This window comes from Biomphalaria glabrata, chromosome 8 (assembly GCF_947242115.1).
Source record: "Biomphalaria glabrata chromosome 8, xgBioGlab47.1, whole genome shotgun sequence".
Taxonomy (NCBI): Eukaryota; Metazoa; Mollusca; class Gastropoda; family Planorbidae; genus Biomphalaria; species Biomphalaria glabrata.
Window position 1 is genome coordinate 20,102,316 of NC_074718.1, and position 21,630 is coordinate 20,123,945.

At 36.7% G+C, this 21,630-nt stretch overlaps 1 protein-coding gene across 11 annotated transcripts in view; it reads left to right on the forward strand.

The window, feature by feature from the left end:
• Window positions 1–4,788, forward strand: part of LOC106076738 (uncharacterized) — a 104,091-nt gene extending 99,303 nt beyond the window's left edge. For all 11 annotated transcript variants that reach the window (XM_056037327.1, XM_056037326.1, XM_056037323.1 and 8 more), the window contains one exon: window positions 4,480–4,788. In XM_056037327.1, the coding sequence (XP_055893302.1) occupies window positions 4,480–4,639 (160 nt within the window). In that variant the 3' untranslated portion in view covers window positions 4,640–4,788. The remainder of the gene's footprint in view (window positions 1–4,479) is intronic.
• The last annotated feature ends 16,842 nt before the right edge of the window (window positions 4,789–21,630 follow it).

The window sequence follows — 21,630 nt, forward strand, 5'->3', positions numbered from 1 at the left end:
AATAGCAGAAAAATCATCCACTGCACACTACACGCCAGAGTTCCAAAAAGTCAAAACCAGGGAGGAAAGACACCCCATTGATTTCAGGTCAGAGAACAATGGAGACTAAACAAACCGTTCTCGCTTGAGGAACTGAGGGAATCGCTGGACAAGTCACATGACACAGCGCCTGGAGAAGACGAACTCCATTACCAGTTCCTCAAGCACCTTCCCGAAACCTCATTGGCAGTCCTGCTAGGGGTCTATAACTGTGTGTGGCAAACAGGCGCTTTCCCAAACAGCTGGAGGAAAGTCACAGTTATACCGATACCTAAACCGGGAAGAGACGGCTCTGACCCAGCTAACTATCGACCAATAGCACTAACAAGCTGCATCTGCAAAGCCATGGAAAGAATGATTAACAGTAGGCTGGTCTGGTACCTGGAGAGGAATAAAGTGATTTCCAACTACCAGTGCGGATTCCGGCAGGGGCGGACAACAACTGACCACCTGGTAAGGCTGGAAGCTTATATTAGAAATGCATTACTTAGAAGAGAACATCTAGTAGCTGTATTCTTCGATATAGAAAAGGCCTATGACACAACCTGGAAACATGGCATTCTACGTGACCTGGAGCTTATGGGGCTTAAGGGACACCTCCCCCGTTTTGTGGGGGAATTCCTGAAAGATCGAAAATTTCAGGTTCGAGTGGGCAACTCCGCTTCTGACACTCATGACCAGGAAATGGGTGTACCCCAGGGCACCATTCTGTCAGTCAACCTGTTCAACATTAAAATAAATAGCATCATAAATGCGCTGTCCCCTGGCATAGAGTGCTCTTTGTATGTTGATGACTTTGTCATTTTTACTTATGGGAAAAACATGAACACCTTAGAAAGAAAATTACAGTTACGTTTAAACAAAATTCAGGGTTGGGCAAACGACAATGGTTTTAAATTTTCAAACTCTAAAACAGTTAGTATGCATTTTTGTAATCTAAGGGGACTCCACCCAGACCCTGAACTATTTATACACAAAAAGAAGATCCCTGTCGTGAAAACTACAAAATTTTTAGGCCTCACCCTAGATTCCAAATTTAATTTTCTTCCCCACATTAAGGAACTTAAGAAGAAATGCCAAAAGTCATTAAACATACTTAGATTACTCAGCCATACGAACTGGGGAGCTGACAGAGATACCTTGCTGCTGCTATATCGGAATCTAATTCGATCCAAGCTAGACTACCTGATCCATAATATATGGAGCAGCAAGGAAGTCTTATCTAAAAATACTGGAACCAATACAAAATGCTGCCCTGCGTCTCTGTCTCGGTGCGTTTCGTACATCACCTATCCCAAGTCTCTATGTGGAGGCTGGAGAACTCCCCATGGATATAAGAATGAAAAAGCTAAAATCCAACCCCACGAACCCTTCTTTCGACTCCATAATTAACCCTACCGATGTAGAACTATACAATCGAAGGTCTAACGTCATACAGCCTTTGAGACTTCGAATGATAGAATCCATTCAAAATTTAACCCCACCCGTTGACAAAGACTGTAAAATAGAAATCCCACAAAACCCTCCTTGGTTGATGAATGAACCTAAATGAAAGTTATCCCTTCTTAATTTTAAAAAGAGAAAAAGACCCACACACACTACTGCAGGAGCGTTACGGAGGTTGTGACATCATTTACACTGACGCCTCCAAAATGGATGGAAAGGTCGAGTGAGCCTGCTCCTTTCGGAACAAAACAATCTCCCGTAGACTCCCCGATGGATGCTCCATCTTCACGGCCGAGTTGCGTACAATGTCACTTGCACTTATGGCTGTAAAAGTATGAGAAGGAGAAAATTCCTCATATGCTCCGACTCTGCATTGCAAGCTTTGCGGCGGATGAAGACTGACATTCCATCGGTACATAAAAGCCTAAAGCTTTTAGAGCAAATAACATCTGACCATAGGGCTGTCACATTCATCTGGGTTGCCTCCCATATGGGTATAGAGGAAAATAAAACGGCAGACAGAGAAGCAAAGAGAGTCCTAAATCAAGCGGTGTCGGGAGCCCAAATTCCCTGCTGGACCTGAGACAGAGTATAGCCTCTGCCACCTACCGAGAGTGGCAAGATCCGTGGGAGGCTAAGACCCACAACAACAGCTTAGACGGATGTTTTGCGGATTTTAGGTGGCGGTCTACATCCAAGGGTCTGACACGACCATGTCCAGACTTAGCATTGGTCACACTTACATCACACATTCCTTTGTGCTAAAGGGAGAGAAGTCCCCATTGTGTGAGTACTGTGATTCTTATCTCACCAACCCTAAGTTGGGCTTTGTTGGACTAGTCCGTTTCGTTTCTTTGATTAAAAAGTAGAATCACAAATTGGGCCGGAAGTGGCTTTTTTCCTTATATATCTTTGCATTTTTCAGTTCTCTTTTTAAATTAAACTGACATTATTATGCTATAATTGTAAGTGTGCCTGATAGAGAAAAAAATTCTGCACAAAAATACGGGTAGTTGGATTCAAACCCGATAGAGGCTATAAAAAGAAAAGACCTGAAACTAGCGCGTGAAACTACACATTTACAGTACTTTATTTGATGAGTATTTTACCCAAGATCTGTGTTGTTTTTTTAGGACTAGCTTATTTCAAGTACCCGGCATTTTCCGATACACTATTTCATACACAAAATAATTGTTGATAAAAAAATTGTAGTGATTTTAAACTTTAAATGATTACTTAAAAGGTGTTATTCTAATCAATTTTGAATATTAGTTTGTTATGAATGTCACTGTCTATTTTGTGTCTGTTCTAGTTACTTAAATTTTTCTTGAGTAAAGGAGTCGTGTTTTCTCCTAATGGGTATACCTGATTTCTCCAAGCAGCCTTTGTAAAATATTGGTCCTAAATAATGCTATGTTCATAAACGAAAAATCACATGGCTGCATTATGATGAATGTATGTGTTAGTTCAATATATTTTGCATTAGCCTACTAGGTAACTATAAATAACTGCATAAATAGACGTAAGTTTCATTTTTTTCTGTTAGACAAAGTCATATGGCAAATTTTTGTTTATATCCTTCTTCTAAAATGGCATAATAAATAGAATTATACAGTAAAAATAATCACTAAGTATTTTTTTTTTATTTTTAATAGTTTTGAAAGTCTAACTGATAAGATTACAAAGAGAGTTTGTGTTTTTGCAAATGTACACAACGTACACTATGTGTCAGTCCATCTCTTCTAATTGTTTACAAATAAGTGTAAAAATGTAGGCTTCGATATTTTTAGCTTGAATTTAAGAAGTTACAAACTTCAAACAACTAATATATTGCCTCTTCCATAAAAACTTTGTATTTAAAAAATAAATTTATCCAATGCTCCAGATCCTGCTTGTATACTTAGACCCTATATAAATCCATCCGGTATCAATGTATTAAGTAGCAATAACCCCGCAAAAAAAAAATTAAATGAAAGAAAATTGAGATATAGATATATTTTTGTGACAGTACGCACCGGTACGGGGTACCGGCACCTTTTTTCAATGTCGGGAAAAATTATTCTTTTCTTGTATTTCAACGTTAATTGTTAATTTATTAGTAGTTGAAAGTTAGGCAATCTATCACTGAGTACCGGCACCTATTTTTTTGTTTACAAAAAAAAAACAAACACTTTATATATGTATACTTTGGTATACAGCTTACTTTCAGCCGACATGCCGTATTATTAACAACACCTCTATGTGAAATTCTAAATCATCTAGCGTTAGAGTCTTAGACAGTCATTATTTTAGACTAGATTTAGGCTAAGTAGAGTCTAGACCTAGATCTAGTAGGCCTATTACTATAAAAAAATAAAAATAATCAGTCATTAGACATCATTGGCAATTTTATTATTAGGTCTAGGCATTGAAAAGTAAATCTATTAATAAAGGTAATTTAGTCTCAAGATAGAATCTATACTATTACTAGATCTATTCGATTTTTATATATAGATCTAGACCAGAACTAGATTATAGATCTAAATATACTAATGGAGAGATGATATGCGGTGTTAGTTAATAGCATTGCACAAGAAATGAACCTGGGTTTTTCTAAACTCTAATACTTGGTATGTAGTAGTAAAACAGCACCTACCTAAATAAATCGTAACTAGAAATCAAAAACCTATATTTATGGTAGTATTTATAGGTCTGTGGTTATATATTATATAGCCTTCGTAATTTCTTCTATAGAGAAATGACTTTTGTAATTTCTTTTACTGAAAAATTGGGCTATTCGCGTCTGACACATATATAATTTTTATGTTCAGAAAAAAGCCCATTGTTTTCTTTTTTAGTTTACTGTTGCTAAGGATAGATACACTAAGTATTTTTAAGACAATGGAAACATTTAAAAAAAGGAATGACTTATTTAGTTTTGTTTTGTTAATAAATTGGCTTTATAATGTAAACTCCTTTAAAAGTTAATGCACTTTTTCTATATATACATTTCAGGTTCGATCAATCAGCTTATTCCATCTTACTGACCAAACTCTTCAGTACAGAAAGATACAAGTACCACATGCCAGACACACAGAAGGAATCTGAAGGAAAATATGTGACAGTAGATAGAGCAAGGAAAAACACAGATTATTTCAGACAAATTTTACAATAAAACAAAATCTATATATATAATTCTTTTCTTCCTTCAAGAGTTTGTCGAGTAGTAAGAAGTATTTCTGTCCACGAGAAAACAAGAGTAGTATTTACACTACGGATGACTGACTGCGCGCTTGACTGTCGTTTAAATGTATCAAACCCTGCCCGCTCCCACCCCCTTTTGTCCTGCTGGAGGTTTGGACTAGGAGCTAATCTAAATAATCTACTATATGTAAATAGCAGGGCCGGACTTAACCATTGTGGGACCCGATGCGAAACGGATTTTGCGGGGCCAAGTTTGGGTAGGGAAGCGGATAATAAGTGAAATTTAAGAGTTTGTATTAGAAAATAAATTCGTCTATGCATTTTATTCATTCTTTACCACGTAGAGAATTACTTTACGAGCCTTGCGTGTAGCAAAGTCATACAGTATATCATAATAATTCTGTTTCCTACATAGATCCCGCTCATGTTTCAATCTATCTTTGAGAATTATTTTCCATATTGAATGACATTTTTTTATATATTTCCCTATAATGACTTTTTCGTATATTTTGCGATTTCGGGAGAATTCCAGGAGTTACTGGTAAATCGACAGGAGGGCGCGTGAAATCTGCTTTAAGTTATAAAATAGTTTAATAAAAATGTATACACCTTGAAATAGAGCGGATCCTTTAAAAGTGGGGGCCCACTGCGGTCGCATAGGTTGCAGTGGCCTAAGACCGGCCATGCAAAATAGCGGCGTATGCTACGCCGCCGGTCGATTAGTACTTTATATTCAAAAGAGAAAACATTTTTAAAGTTGAATTTTATAAGCTTTTAGTTTTAAATTTCAGAACCAAATTATCCTCAAATTATCCTGGCCAAACAGCAAGCACACCAACGCCTTCATAAACATACTATCATTACACACCGGCTACGCCTGTTGCAAAAACATCTTTTGTTTGTACATAAATAAATTCTAATAAACGGTCTGCATTTGAACGATCTCCCCCCCCCCCCCCAGCATACCGTAACGAATCAATTGCAAGCAACTCGACAACAAGTAGAAAACAATATCAAACTCTAATATCGTGTAATGAGATAACTTTACTAGTATACCAATATCATAACAAGAATAGGCTATAGACCAGGGCTGGAGAACCTATGGCACGCGTGCCTAAGGTGGCACGCGAAACGATTTTGTGTGGCACGCGACGACGATGATATTAAGAAATGTGTTTTCCGAGAACTGTAAATAATATGGAAGAAGCGCTAGTGAATCATATTCCATATAATTTTTTCATATGACTGTGTTTCATTTGGGGAGCATAGGGCATAATAATTTTTTTTCAAGACAAATCTCGTATTTGAACGAGATCTCCTTAGCTTCCGCCATTTTGTTGATACTGAAAACGTGTCGGCCTTACATCGATTGCTAGCGTTGCCATCAATAAATTTTTATCAGAATAATTTAAAAGTTCATGATACTACCGGCAAAGATTATCAGAAAATATTGTTTTTAGAGATAATTGACACAACTGCTGAACAATTTTCACTGCGTTTTGAACAATTTCGAAAATTCGAGTAAACCTCCAAATGTATAAAATATCCAGATACAGTAGATTTTGAAACTCTGGATGTGACCATGTTTTCTTGGATGGGATTACACGACTTTGAAATGCAACCTTTTGAGTTTCAGTCCAGCGCCATTTGGAGACAGAAATTTATTGACTTACGAATACGACTTGAATTAATTGAACGTGAACGGTTAAATAGATCATTAGAACCTTAGATATTAGCAGAAAATGAGATTCTTCAAGTTTGGAATGACCTGCCTAAAACTTTCAATTCTCTGATAAAAGTAGCAACATCCATTCTGTCAATTTTCTCGTCTACTTACTCATGCGAATCTTTATTTTCTACAATGAATTATATTAAATCAGATGCCAGAAGTTGCTTGACCGATGAACTAAGTGCGGCATGTGTAACTTTGAAGAATACACGATATACTCCAGATATCAAACTGTTTTCAACTACCACACAACAGAAGAATTCGCACTGATCGACCTGCCTTAAGACTTCAAATCTGTAGGTCAGGATAATAAAATTGAATAAACAAGTAGTATTGTTACTAAGCTGTTTTTATTCATGTAGTTGACTTACTGGCTGTAGCACTTCTTTTATATTGTGGCGTCACTAGTAGACCTACTGGGCACGCAACAATCTTCATTGTTTTTAAATTGAAATTAATAGGCACTCGGACTGAAAAAGATTCGCCAGCCCTGCTATAGACAGTAAACAGTGAACGAGTACTAGCACGTGACATTGTTAAAGTACTATGAACACACACACTGGACACACTAGAGGACCCAGAACCTTGGAGTGGGGAGGGGGTGATCTTCTTCCAACCTTAACGCCAAGTAAACCCTAACCCTAAGCATTAACGCGCATACAGCATATATATATATATATATATATATATATATATATATATATATATATATATATATATATATATATATATAATATATATATATATATATATATATATATATAATATATATATATATATATATATATATATATATATGGTGGGTTCAGCACAGAATATGACAACCAAAATGACGAAGCAAGTCAGGAGGTTTATTTCAAGTTTAATGTACACAAAAAAACCTGCCAAAGGCAAACATGCAACATAATTACTAATGAGCATAAAATAAACATAATTATATGGTCTAAATGAACAGACAAATTTGTAAACACAACATCATGTATAAATACTAGAAATAAAAAAAACAAAAAAGAAATTCTTATAGTGTGAACCAATCATCTCTTTTATAAACACAAGAGAGATATGGAACACCACCAAACATTATAAAAATAAATGACAAAGTAATTTTCAAAAAATAAATCAACTAGTTCTATATAAAACTAACATACATTGAAGAGCTTCGCTCTTTCCTTTTCTTACAAAAACTATGACAATTAAATAGAACAAATCTATACACGGTTTCTTAACAGCCAGTATCTACAACTGGTTATAGGAATATATTTACAAGAGGGACAATTAATATGGTGAGCTTGACTCACAAACAAAAGATACACCAATGGGCTTGGCTCATAAGATATGAGCTCGACTGACAAGAAAAACAAAATAGGAACTGAGGTCCCCACATTATATACAGAGTAGGCCTTCCTTCCAAAGGCATCTCAAAACTACAAAACAAAGGTAGTCCGACAATGAGGACAAAACCTGGGTAGCAATAATATAAAAAATAAACAAGAATATATGATATACAAGAAACAGTAAAAATGTGTTTATAAAAAATAAACAAGAATATATGATATACAAGAAACAGTAAAAATGTGTTTATAAAAAATAAACAAGAATATATGATAAACAAGAAACAGTAAAAATGTGTTTATAAAAAATAAACAAGAATATATGATATACAAGAAACAGTAAAAATGTGTTTACCTGCAGCCTTGGTCAAAACAATGAACTTAGGACAAACACAGCAGACTAAGACAAGGTGGTATTGGAGTGGATGCGGCCCAGTGAGTTTTAATGCAGGATGCCAGCAGGAAAAGGAATTCCAATTGAGGATGTCAACAGGAAAAGGAATTCAAATCCCGGCTTCTGGGGCAGAGGTCAACTTGATCTTTTGCTGACCGGTGCTTGCTCAAGTTCAGCCGACCCGTATATTATGTCCTCCCCACTACATATATATAAATATATATATATATATATATATATCCTGAGCGTAGCCAGTGTTTTTTTGGGGGGGGGTTCAAACCACGGGGGGGGGGGGGGGAAGACGGACTTTAGTTACTGATTTTTCGCTTTAATTTTGTTTATTTTTGGTGAGATTTTAATACTAAACCATCACTTGCCCCAGCGCAGCCAAGGGGGTTTTGAGTTTAAAACCCTTACTAGGGGGTTTTGAGTTTAAAACCCTTTACTGTGGGGTTTTGAGTTTAAAACCCCCTACCAGAGGTTTTTGAGTTGGAAACCCCCTCCCAGTGGTTTTGCAGTTAAATCCCCCTCTTCTATAAAACAAAACAAAAAAAAGGAATATTTTGATTTTAAAACCCCCTCCAAAATATTTACGATAAACCCCCTCTTCAATATGAAAAAAAAGCAAATTATGCACTCAAAATGTTATGAGCTAAATGGGTTTTAACTCCCCTCCAGTGGAGTTTGAAGCTAAAAAATACATCTTCAATAAAAAAGAAAAAAAAAACAAATTACACACTCTAAAATCTATGAGCGTAGCCAAAGTGGTTTTGAGTTAAAACCCCCCGCCAGCGGGGTTTGAAACTAAAAAATACATCTTCAATGTAAAAAATTTAAAAAAAAAGCAAACTACGCACTCAAAAAGTTTAAATCCCCCTTCAGAAGAGCTTGATACTAAAAAATACCTCTTCAATATAAAAAAAAGCAAATTACACACTAAAATTATTTGAGCGTAGCCAAGCCAATTGGGAGTTTTGAGTTTAAACTCCTTTCCTCTAGATGGTTTTGAGTTTAAAATCCCCCTACAGAGCGTTTTGAGGTGGAAAACCTCTATCTTCAATATTATTCTAAAGCAAACTAGTTACCAAATTCTATGATCATAGCTAAATGGGGGTTGGAATTTTAAAAAAAAAAAAAAAAAAAATAATAATAAATAAACAAAGTCCTGAGATTTTTTAGTTTAAAACCCCCAACAGATGATTTTGACGATAAAACTTCCCTTTTCGATATAAAATCTAAAGCAAACTACAGTCTCCTAATTCCAACAGCGTATTCAAGAGAGGTTACTCATTTCTACCAGTGGCGGGGCTCCATTATTAAAGTACAGTGAATAGTCATCTGCCGAAATTGAAAAACACTAAATGTGGCTCAACAAAGATGGCTAAGACAGATTTTAGATCGGGTCTCAACGGCGCCTTCGACATACAAGCCTTAGCTCTGACCAAGGCGCGGTCTACGTCATCACTCGTCAGAGGCCAAGGTTATGCGTCACTGATGATGCGTGCGAAACCACTGTGTAGCTGTGTAGTGTACATAGACAGAAAGATTTCTTTTGAAACAGATAGAATCTTCATCTAAATATGATTTAGAGTTTTCAAAACATTCATCATGGATTAAAACTCAAGATCTACAATGGTGAACAAATGTCTCGTTTTGTAAAGGGTCACGGAGGTCACGGTCTTAATCAAGGAATTCCTATGCCGAACTGGGAGTCGACCCCTTAGTAAGATTGTGACAGAGCCTCGCATGAGGTTTGTGGGACATGTTCTCCGACAAAATGAATTACGCATAAGAAGAGTTGCGATGACATCCTAGTACAACTTGGCGCCACACTTTCATGGAGGTCCTCATAGAGAGTGGGAAGAGGCTTCAGACATTACCAGTGACAGATTTTTAGCAAACAGCTTGACGGCAAATGCGCCGAACGGCGCCGGAGGGTCTAAGTCAGTAAGAATAGCACATTAATTTTTGAAATAAGACTTTTTAATTGCAGGAAAATGCACTGTAGATACCTCAGAATATGCATTTTGTTGGCATTCAATACCAGAAATAGTGCTAGGCGGCTGGTCTCCGCCCCGCGCTGGGGGAGCAGCTAGCGCTCCCCCAGACCCCCTTGCTGGCAATGTCGGGGAGTCAACAATTGTTCAAGAAACTACAGGAAGAACCTATTCTAGGGCACAATAAACGTGTTACGAAAGAATGAAGGGTCAGAATGTAATAAAAATTATGTACACACACATACATATACAAATATTTTTTTTTCGACATTACCATTTTAAACGCTGGACACACCCAGAAAATAAACAACTCAGTTACACTACAATTACCCCGCCTAAAATTTATAGGAACACAAACAAGTAAATAATAGTAAATGAACAGCAGATAGATTCCTTAGGAGACCTGCAGGTATACCTGCAGTATTACTCCATTGAAAAAGCATTATATAACCATAAACAAACACGTTATACACTATAAAATGATCAGTTCCAAAGTGTGTCGTATTATCCATATAAATATTAAGTTAGACCATCAGAAATTGTAATCTGGAATAATAATGTAGCAAGTGATACAATATAAAATGACTAACTAGAAAAGTTTTACACAACAAAATGATCAGTGTGCCATATTATGCCTATAAATATGGAGTTAGAAATTGTGATATAGAAAAAGAAATACAATGTTAGACCTTGTAATAGGTCTGCTTGTTCTCAGTCTTAGGTAGTATCTACAAGGTCTAATGCTGCCAAGGGCGTAGCTAGGGATTTGGGGGCCCCTTTCATTTTGACATTCGACATCATGACATGAGATAATGTACTTAACAAATGTGTATGCCTACATTCAAATTGGTACAATAATTTCAGTAAAATTAACAAGAAATAATCATTAAGAATCTTTTAATGAATAATACCGTTGTTTATTGACGAAATAATGCACAAGTGACAAATCTCAATTCATATCTATAAATCATCTACATGATACTGCCGGGTATTTGTGACTCCAATGACATATTTTTAAAGGCATGCTAAACCTTTTTTGTCTCATTGTGCTCCTGAGATAGTGTTTGATTAACTTGAGCGTTGAGAATGATCTCTCACATGACGCAATGGAAGTTGCCAAATTTAGCAGTATTCGGATGGAACTTGCAAGATGATTACCATATGAAACCAGCTTCCTCAATATGTCAGTTGGTAATTGTAGCAATTATTTGTTGATGAAAAGTGTTCGTGCATCAATGACATCACAGAACAAGTGATTTGCTGTATTCCATCATGCAAACAGGAAAAAGTAACACAGTTTTTCATCAGCGTTAAGAAGAAACCCAAAGGCTCCACATGGTTTTCTGCCATTCAGCCCTTCATCTCCATATGAAATCTGTCCAGCACTTCTATCGCAACACGTTTGAATTGCAGTTCTATTGACAGTGCTACATTAGAAATCAACTCCCCATTACGTCTTTTCTTTCTTCTGGTTATTTAGATTACAGGAATTCCATAGCAATCACCTTCTTTTGCTTTTTCAATGGATTGGGTGATCAGTTTCGGAGAGGGTTTTAATTTCTTCAGCAGCTTACCATATGTGCAGTTCAGCTTTTTGTAGCTTCTTGTGAACTATATTGATTGGGCGCAGAATTCCAGATAAGTAAAAAAATGCATAATTTTCCACTACATGTGCACTGTTTGTAATGTCCATTCTTTCAGTTGTAGATTCAGAAAGTTTATCCAACTGCTTGATGATTTTGTTGAAATGCAAGGAAACTGCCGACGTAGCTTCTTGTCTTGCGGACCACCTTGTATTACTCTCCTTTTTGAAACTCCTGCTCCAGCTTCTTTCAGTTAGACCCATCTCTGGTGGGGGGGGGATAGAGATTGGAAAAAAGTTGAACAATTCATGTACAGTTCCAAAAAATGGTGACAATTGCTGGATCTATCTCAGCAGAATGAAGAGCTGCCAGGTTCAGAGAGTGATTTCCACAGTTCAGAAATGTTGCCTTTGGATTCATGTCTAAGAGACGTATCTGCAGGCTATACAGACGGCCACTCATTGTGGCTGCGTTATCATAGGTTTGACCTCTGCACAGATCAAAGTCCAGTCCAATGTCTTTCAGAGTTTTCTGAACAAGTTCTTCATAATGCTGTCCATCAGGTTTCAAAATTTCAAAGTAAAAAAAATGAATGACTTTTATTTCGAAATTATCAACATCCAAGTAATGAACTATTAGGGATACCTGTTCTTGATGATAAACATCTGGGGTGAAATCAAACATGTGAGAAAAGTAACAAACTTGCTTGATTTTCCGAACAACGATATTGATTCCCTAACTTTATAGCCCATCAAGTTTATGAACTCATTTTGAATCCCTGGTGACAAATAGTGTGTCTTCCTGTATTCGATTCTATGTAGTCTTAAATGGGGTTTCATAGCTTCATCAAATTCTGTAAGAAATTTCAAAGATGCTAGGAAGTTCCCAGGATTGGGTGAATTCAGCTTTTTGTTCTGACCACGTAAGCTTGAGTTTGCTTTTGCTAAGTATTTAATAGCTGCTGCTACACACTTTACAATATATCTCCAATACAGTCACAGCATTGTTTAAAACCAACTGTGACATGTGGCCGAGGTTCACTTGAGTTCTTAGTTATTATGTTTCATGTGAAAAGCGAAAATCTCACTCAAGCATTGTTTTGGTATCTGATCACATGGTCAGACACCAGTTTTTACTTTGATTCTAGTAGTGTATGGACGTATGATCTACATTAACTGTGAATTTGTTAGATATAATTACTGAACATGTTGGATGTGATATTTTACAAGTGATTCTGATTTATGCCTTTAAGGCTGGATTGTGTATTTATTTTAAGTTACTAAATGTGAGTCGTCAGCTGATAAATGAGTTACTTTATGAATTTCAATGTCTGTTGTGCTACTCTAGCTATCCGCGACAATAGAAGTGCAACAATTCAAGTGAAGAGAAAACATGTTTAGTTACTACACAGCAGAGGTATTACAAATACTGCCGATTTTTCAAAATTTGTGCATGAAACATATTTGGCAGTTCATCTGGTTGGGCACGACATTGCCTAAATTGTGCCGATGTGCCAAAAAAAACAACAAAATATTAAAATATCAAATTTCTGGTTCTGCCTTAAGCTTTTCTTCTTCTAACTTCCTCTTCAAAAGCGCTTGTCTGTGGTGGACTCCTTCATGTTCTTTCCGTCTCTGAGGTTTCTTCCATTTGGTGAAACCAACTCCAGGTTAGCTCAATGCACCAGATGTCTTTTCTGATGCCTCAGAAAATAGTACACATACAAAACAAAACAGACATCCCAAGTGTGGAGAGAAGAAGAGTCAAGATTGGTTGCAAATTTCTCCTGTTGAAAGCTTTCTAGTGAACCATGATGGTGTCAAACTTCGTGATTTATTTTGGGTAAACTCTACTGGAAAAAAATACTGTTCATCTTTGTTTTGGACAAATAAGCTACCCTTTAACAAAATTTTTGCTCGCAGTTCCTCAGATAAAATTCCAAGCTGGATATATCCGAAGTTTTTGTACTAAATTACAGCTTCTTCCACTTCTGGAGAAAGAGATTTTGGAAACCATCAATTGACTTTTCTTCACTTACTTCAGATGTTTTCGCTGACAGTTGTAAAAGGTATTCCCCTGGAGTCTCTTCAGCACTACTTCTCTCATCAAGAGACATGATCACTTTTATCTTCTTATCTTATATAATACAGACGTTACTTCAAAAAAGAAGATGGTTACATCCTACTTTTTCGACTGCTGTATCTTTGTAAGAATCATCTTAATAGTGATACTTTTCTTGGACACGTTCATGGTCTCATTTGTTTTCAGTGCTCTTATCAGGTTTCTTTTTAAATGATAAGGATGATGAAATAAACTACCCTATATATCAAGTTACTTCCTGAGAGTAATACGGTACTAGACAGCGCTACTCTTTGAGAATGAGAGTAATCCCGCTTGGAAAGAGTTAATACTCTGTGTGGAAGACATACAACAGGCTTACTAACTTATATAACAACGTGAAAAGCAAGATTACATGACAGTGATGTAATATTTAATTTATTTGAAAATAAATTTCGGACACTCATTTGGGAGCCCCCCTCAAGTGGGGGCCCGGGGTATCCTCAAATTCTACCCTCCTCCTCACCCTAGCTACGCCACTGAATGTTGCTGTCGCTTTGAATTGGTGACATCGGCGTCTCTCTAACTGGAGACTCAGCCCCTGTATTTACGTCTTCTTGCTGTCCATTGTCCCACTGTTGTACCTGTGTGTTTGGAGCAGCCATTGGTTCCATAATCACATGGTCAGTAGGCAAATGCAACTGAGTGATTGGGCTTGTCTCCAGCCCAAAGTCTTAATGTTCCTTATGTTGGTACATCTCCGATTCTCCTCTGGAAGGCCCACACCAAATCTAGGTCCTAGGCGGCTGCCTAGTTTGCCTATGCCTAAGTACGGCATATAGATCAAGACCATATGATCCAGACTTACAAAACGATGCATAAAATGTTCCTGAACGTCTATTCATAGATATTATACAGCCCACGCCCGATCAGGTTCTTTTGATGATCCAATAGTAGCCTATAGGCTCTTAAACCTGCACTCAAAAGCTATACTATCACAAATTATTTTTAACTAGGGGTGCACCGGATAGTACTTTTTGATATCCGGCCGGGGCCGGATATGACCGATTAGTAAAATTTGATATTAGGCCGGGGCCGGAGCCGAGCCGGATACCTAAGTGTCTTGTTAATGACTTGTGTTGCTGAACATTTTACGAAACTGTTAAATAACATAGCTATATTGGTTGGTTTTATTTTTTTTTCCTTTTATATACCTTATTGTTTTAAACTCTGTTACTGATTGATTTATTCAAGCTTAACAGTATTTCTAAAAATCTGTATAGCATGAGTGTGTCTCTGTGTATGTACGATGCCACCAACTGTAAAGGATGTGTGTAGGAAGGTCAATGTAAATAATGTTAGTATATATTTAACTAGTTACTAATGTATATCTCATAAGTAAAGTGCAATCTGCCTTGTATAGTTGTCGGATGTATGTGTTCATGAATTTCAGACCAACAACCTGGTCAGATATACCTAGTGAGCCTACACATGTAGTCCTAGTGTAGTGTGTATAGTTGTTTGTGTTAACCATCAAGCATTGTTTTTTTCCTTGGGCATACGCACGCAATAGAGTTGGGTGTCAGTCAAAAAAGATAACACATTGGCATGGTCAGTCAAGCATATAGATAAATTATACCCGTCCACTAGTTCGAGGTCAAGGGTTGCACATCTTAGTTTTATTTTATTGTGCAAAGAACGTATGTAAGAAACATTAAATGCAAAGAACGTATGTTAGAAACATCTTCCTTAATTATTACTTATTAATTATTTTATTCGTGGTTTCAGTAACTGATACAAAAGAGAACGATAGTAAGCCTATGGATGTCAGGTGTGTAAAAGTCGTCCTGGCCTGATACACATTGGCTAAGTACGCATCTTAAGTAAACAAAAATTAGTAATAACAAAGAGTTAATTGACTGTTACAAATTATTAAGAATATTGTTATCAAATCAAGATACTTAACTGCAGGAATAATATTCAAGTTAACACGTTTGAAAAATTATTTAACCATAATACTTATTGACAGTGTAATATCCTTTGTTAGCACGTTGTGTTTTTTCATTCTGGTTTAAAAATGGTCAATGTCTGTCAATAAATTGGGTCTCAAGGACCAAAGAAATAAAATAAAGAGCAGGGGGTGTTTAGCTCTCCATTTAAAGATAGCACTGGTCGTGTCTTCTACAAAATAATTAGTTACTGGCTTACTGGGCTATATAATCTCGCGGTTTGTGTTCTGTGTAGCTAAAGGTCACTCGTTTAGGTGCGTGTGATCTTTAGTCCAGCTTGAGTCCATTGAGATTTATGTTCAAGTAACTCGGCACACTTGAAAAGGTGTGGCCTCTAGCCCAACCACGTGATTAAGATTTTTCTCCAAATAAGCAAACTCTTAGTCCGGATACCGGTGTAGATGTTTGGCTTGAAGTCCAGCCCCCACCCCCCACCCCCAATTAGGATTAACTACTAAGTAAACAAACATAGTTCCCTCGTGTGACCTCTAGAGAGTGCTTACGTCCATCGTATCTGACTTGTGGTCACCTGTCAATCAATGAACTCAATGTGATGGACTAAACAAATAAAAGGGGGAGGGAGTTGTTCATCTGGAATTATACCTGGTTACCTTAGAGGTGTGGCTATGGTAGTCCAGTCCCCGTAATAAAGATTAACTACTAAATAAACAAACTCAGTTCCCTCGAAAGGTGTGACCTTTAGAGAGTGTCAATACGCTAAACATTAAACCTACGTCCATCGTATTTAACTTGTGGTCAACTGCCTATAAAAAAAAAACTCAATGTGATGGACTAAACAAATAAAAGGGGTGGGAGTTGTTCATCTCTATCTCTGAAGATATACCCGCACAGCTAGACAGACGTCTGGTCAGCATGACGTAGTCAAGGAATGTAGCATTTTAACATGTTAACTAACCTACTCAAAGGTCAAGACAAATTGAAAAAAGTGTCAGCCATTGCTGCTCTGTATGTAAAGCGCATTTATGATGTAAAGTTTCATTTCTATTTCTATTAAGTTATTAACACGCCTTGTCTTTATAATAAACGATGTTTGGTGCATGTTCATAATGGCTCTATTTTTAAGCACATTATTTTGTTTTAATATAAACATTAATACATTCTACAACAGGCATTAATGGAACGAGGTCCACTTTATGCATATTAAATAGGTGTATTTTTTACTATCCGGTTTACTATCCGGTAGTGATATCCAACCGGAGCCGAATAGCACCGGATAGTAAAAAAAAGGCCGGATATTCGGCCGGAGCCGGAGCGACTATCCGGTGCACCCCTATTTTTAACACAAATTTTTAGTGGCCCCCGAAAGGGAAAAGACGCTATTAGTTTTGGTGGCCTGTCTGTCTGTCCGTCCGTCCCGCTTATATCTCAGAAACTAGAAGAGAAAATGAAAATCGTATATGATGCAACGGCTACTTTTTTCTTTTCCGAAAGTGAACCATCTAATTTTTAAAATTATGTAAGCAAGCAGATTTTTCAAAAAATTACACCACTTTTCAATGAAAAACTTCAGGGGAGGTAAGTCTTTTAAAAAGATCACAGACTTCTTCATTAATAAATCAAGATTTATTCATAGATTCGAGCATTGGTACGAAAAAATTGTATCTAAGGCCACAATGGAAAAAGTATCAATGGATCATTATAAAATAGATTTTCTATTAATTAACTAACTCATGGAATAGAATACTAATTCAAGTATCGTTTCAATTTTAAGTTTAAAAAAAAACGAACAACTTTTATAGCGCGCAGTTTTCACATATCCACAACAGGCTATACACTAAATTACAATAAATAGAGGCCAGACATAGATGTAGATTTAATTGTATTTAAAAATTTGAACAAAATTTACATTTATAATCCATTAAGAAAATAGTTTATCTTCTAACAGCTTAGGGGTGCAGAGTTATTTATTATGTATAAGTAGTAGTGTCACATCAAGAAGTGAATCTGACGCGAGCACGTTGCCCTGCCTCATCGTGGCGCTCGCGTGGAAACGGCCAATAGAGGAAGTGGCTAGGCTAAATGGGTAACAACACAGGACTCCCGTGGGGATGCCCACGGGTAGACGAGAGTCCACTCATTGCACGGGCGGGGTTGTAATAAAGTCCCCACAAACCTGTCACCAATCCATGCGCTGTTTCTCAAAGGGACCGTTACATAAATGGCGGGTCCCGCACAGTTAGCTTGGTACATTGAAGGAAAATGGCAGAAGATCCCGGTGTATTCTCGTCCTTCGGTCGTGTCTAGCCCAGGCGTTGGGGGCCAAATGCATCGGTCAACAGCAATGCTTTACATAGGCATTGTCTAGGGCCTCTCCCAAACAGAACTGTGTGTTCACACAGGTTTTGTTTTTTTTACTGTTTGGCGTGCAAGCAGGGTTTTTTTTCAAACTTAGGGCTCGAAGAGCCTTCGGCTCAGCCCTTAGACACCAACAAGATCGAGATGAAAATTCTAGATCTAGAACTAGTCTAGAAATTTAGTTCTAGCCTAGAAATCTAGTTCTAGCCTAGATTCCAATTCTACCTCTAGTCTGAATTGTAGTTCTAGATTTTAGTTCTAGATTCTAGTTCAGATCAAGAACTAGCCTAGAGATCTAGTCTAGATGTAGATCTAGATTCTAGATCTAGACTATATCATATCTAGAAGTAGTCAAGAAATCTAGATCTAGATTCTATATATATTCTATATTCTGTATCTAGTCTAGTATATATATATATATATATATATATATATATATATATATATATATATATATATATATATATATATATATATATATATATATATTAGTGTTTGTGTATATGTAATTAATCTTCATTACATTATGATCTTTCATTCTTTCAAACGTTTTTTCTACCCTTGAATACTCCCTTCCTATAATTAGTGGAAAGACAGTACAAATGGCAGCTAGGGAGTCCGGGGGAGCGCTGTGAGATTTCCCGTAGCCCCGGAACCAAGCATTATTTTCGTTATTTTAAGCTTTACAAATGCATATTCTGAGGTATCTACAGTGCAATTAGCCTGCTACTCTTTCGAAAAACCAAATCTGCTATTCAATGGAGTCCAGTGACTGGTAGAAAATGGTAACTATAGTTTTGCTTTAGCTTTTGTATTGGAGGGGGAAGGGAAACCACAAAACCCCTTTTGGCTATCCTCATGAAATTTGGTGACTATAGTTTGCTTAATTTGGCTGCACTGGGGCAGAAAGTAAAGTTTCCCTTTCAGACAATGAGGTCTGAGGCAAGTGATGGTTTGAAGACCCTCCCCCTCCCGGCTACGCCCATGTGTTATATTATAGGTGTAAGCCTAATTCTTTACAAAATATATAAAGTTTGATAACGCATCGAAAACTGGATGTATGCATTCGTAGGATTACATAATGTATTCTATTTATAAATGTATGTAGTCTGAAAACTATAAACAATACAATAGCAGCATAATGAGTTTGAAGCTTTTTTGGTATTACTTATACATTACATCATACAGACATTTCTTTAAAAAAAGATTGTTACGTCTTACGCATTTCATGTGTCAATCTAGTCATTGCATGTTGATCTGTGATTTAAAATATGCTAAATCATTGGTTTTCCTGGCTGACTCAGGCAACGCATTCCATCAAAAGATAAGAGAAAGCAGAACCGTTAAAGAGGTACTTACTTAATGTGAAAAGCTCTTGCTTCCTCCTAGTACTTTCTCAAAAATGCGATTTGTATATGAATATACCATGACCCATTATTTAAAATATAAATCCTTTCATTTAATATCGGATGTGACAGCGCTATATAAATTATTGTAATTATTGTAAGAATTTTCATCATTAATGACTTCATACTAAGCATTAGTTTGCCATTAATTATAACAGTATAAAAATTGATTTAGATCTAGATTTATTTTTTAATTAAATAATTTTTTTTGTAAGCCTTAAGTGTAGTATTTTTAGATCTATGTTATTAAAAATAAACAAAAAGAAACTTGCTTTTTCTTTTCAAATCGCAGAAAGTAGAGCTTTATACCCATATTGAGCTGTGAATAAGTTGGGTGGTTAGCAATTTCGCGGCTGTGTGTAGGGCCTAAGTGTTAACGTTAATTTCTATTAAGTATTGTTAAAGAGCTAATTGTCGCGCCAATCTTTTTTTATTTTTATTTTTTTTTTGCTGCATTATATCAATGTTTTGTAACTTAACCTCTCTCACCCCTCTTTTTGGTTAAATTTCATTGGTACCATTAAAAGACGGGGTAGGGAAGGAGCAAAAAAAATGGGAGTGCCATCGAAGGCCCATGCCAACCAGCAAAATGATTATGCCAAACACAACCTCGAAGACATTAAAGGTGTCCATGCCGCTCGTGCATAGCAGAAAGTACGGTCTAACGTTTTGCAAATGATAATACGAACAGTGTATAGTGTATTTTTTTGTGTGGATATTCTTGTTGAATTTCAAATAAAATTAATTGTAATAAGAATGAAAAAAAAAAAAAACAACAAGAAAACGTCTTCGGGACTTTGTGTCTTGCTGCTGTCACTTTTTTTATAAGTTGTCTGCATTGAATTTTTTTTTTGGTCGCGACCAGACCGGCCCATTTGGTACCGGCCCACCGGGCATTTGCCCTTTTGCCCATATAGCTAGTCCGCCCCTGGGTGGTAACCAAGTTGGAAAATTATATCTTGGCAAAAGCAGACACATCCGAAATCCGAAAAGATAAAATCTCAAGATATATCTTGGAGCAGTGGCGTCACTAGTGGGGGGGGAGGGGTGCAGGGGTGTGGTCCGCACCGGTCGACACCAGCTTGCGGGTGACAACCAAGTTGGAAAATTATAACTTGGCAAAAGCAGACACATTGGAAAAGATAATAATAAAATCTCAATATATATTATGGAGAAGTGGCGTCACTAGGAGAAGGCGCTGTGAGCCGTGCGGTCCGCACCAGTCGACACCATTTTGGGGGTGAGGGTTAGGGTTAGGCAAAATTAAAATCAAATTGTCAACACCCTGATCTACCGCACTAGGTGCCACCGACACTGTATCGGGATGTTTCCATGCTAATCTTAGGTGATCACTTAAAGCTACTCTACTTATTTTATTACAGAATAGTTAGAAGAGTAAAACGTATTGCACTGTTTGCTTTTATGTGAAAAATAACGCCGAATTTTTCAAATTTCTTTAAACGATCAAATTAAGAATATGGCTTGAATATATTTCTCGTCCATTGGTCAATTTGATGGGGAACACTCTCTTTGTAATCTTGTTTATTTTTTTTTTAAGCTTTTATGATATTAACTATTGTTGATATGGATAGATCGCCATTTTGATATTTCGTTGGGGAAACCCATGAGGTATCCCCAATATGTCTATAGGTAACCCTTCCTGATCTGTGACGTCACTCCCCCGTGGCACAGTTTCCTAATTATTCAGGGTCACGGGTTATCGCGCATAAAATTTAGCACAAGACTCTCATGCACTTTTATTCTAAATAGAATAAATTGATAGACAATTTTTATTTGTATTTGCGTGTATGTGAAGTATGTCTATTAATCTTAGCGTTAATGTATTGTATAAAATAATAAAAAGCTTTGTGGAAGTTAAACAATAAACAATTTAGGTCTGGATCTAGCCTGCGGAGCGCTGGTGGTGCACAATAATCTAGATCTTGTTCAAATTATAACCTCCAAACTGAATATATTTTAAAAGAAAAACGAGGGGTTAAAAGTTGAGCCTAACAATCCATTACAGGTACCATAGGACCATAGACTATATACATATAGCCTTAAGTCTATGCAAGTACCAATAAATTTCTCTTCTTGGTCTACTTTTATAAAGAACGTAATACTGGACATTTGTGTATA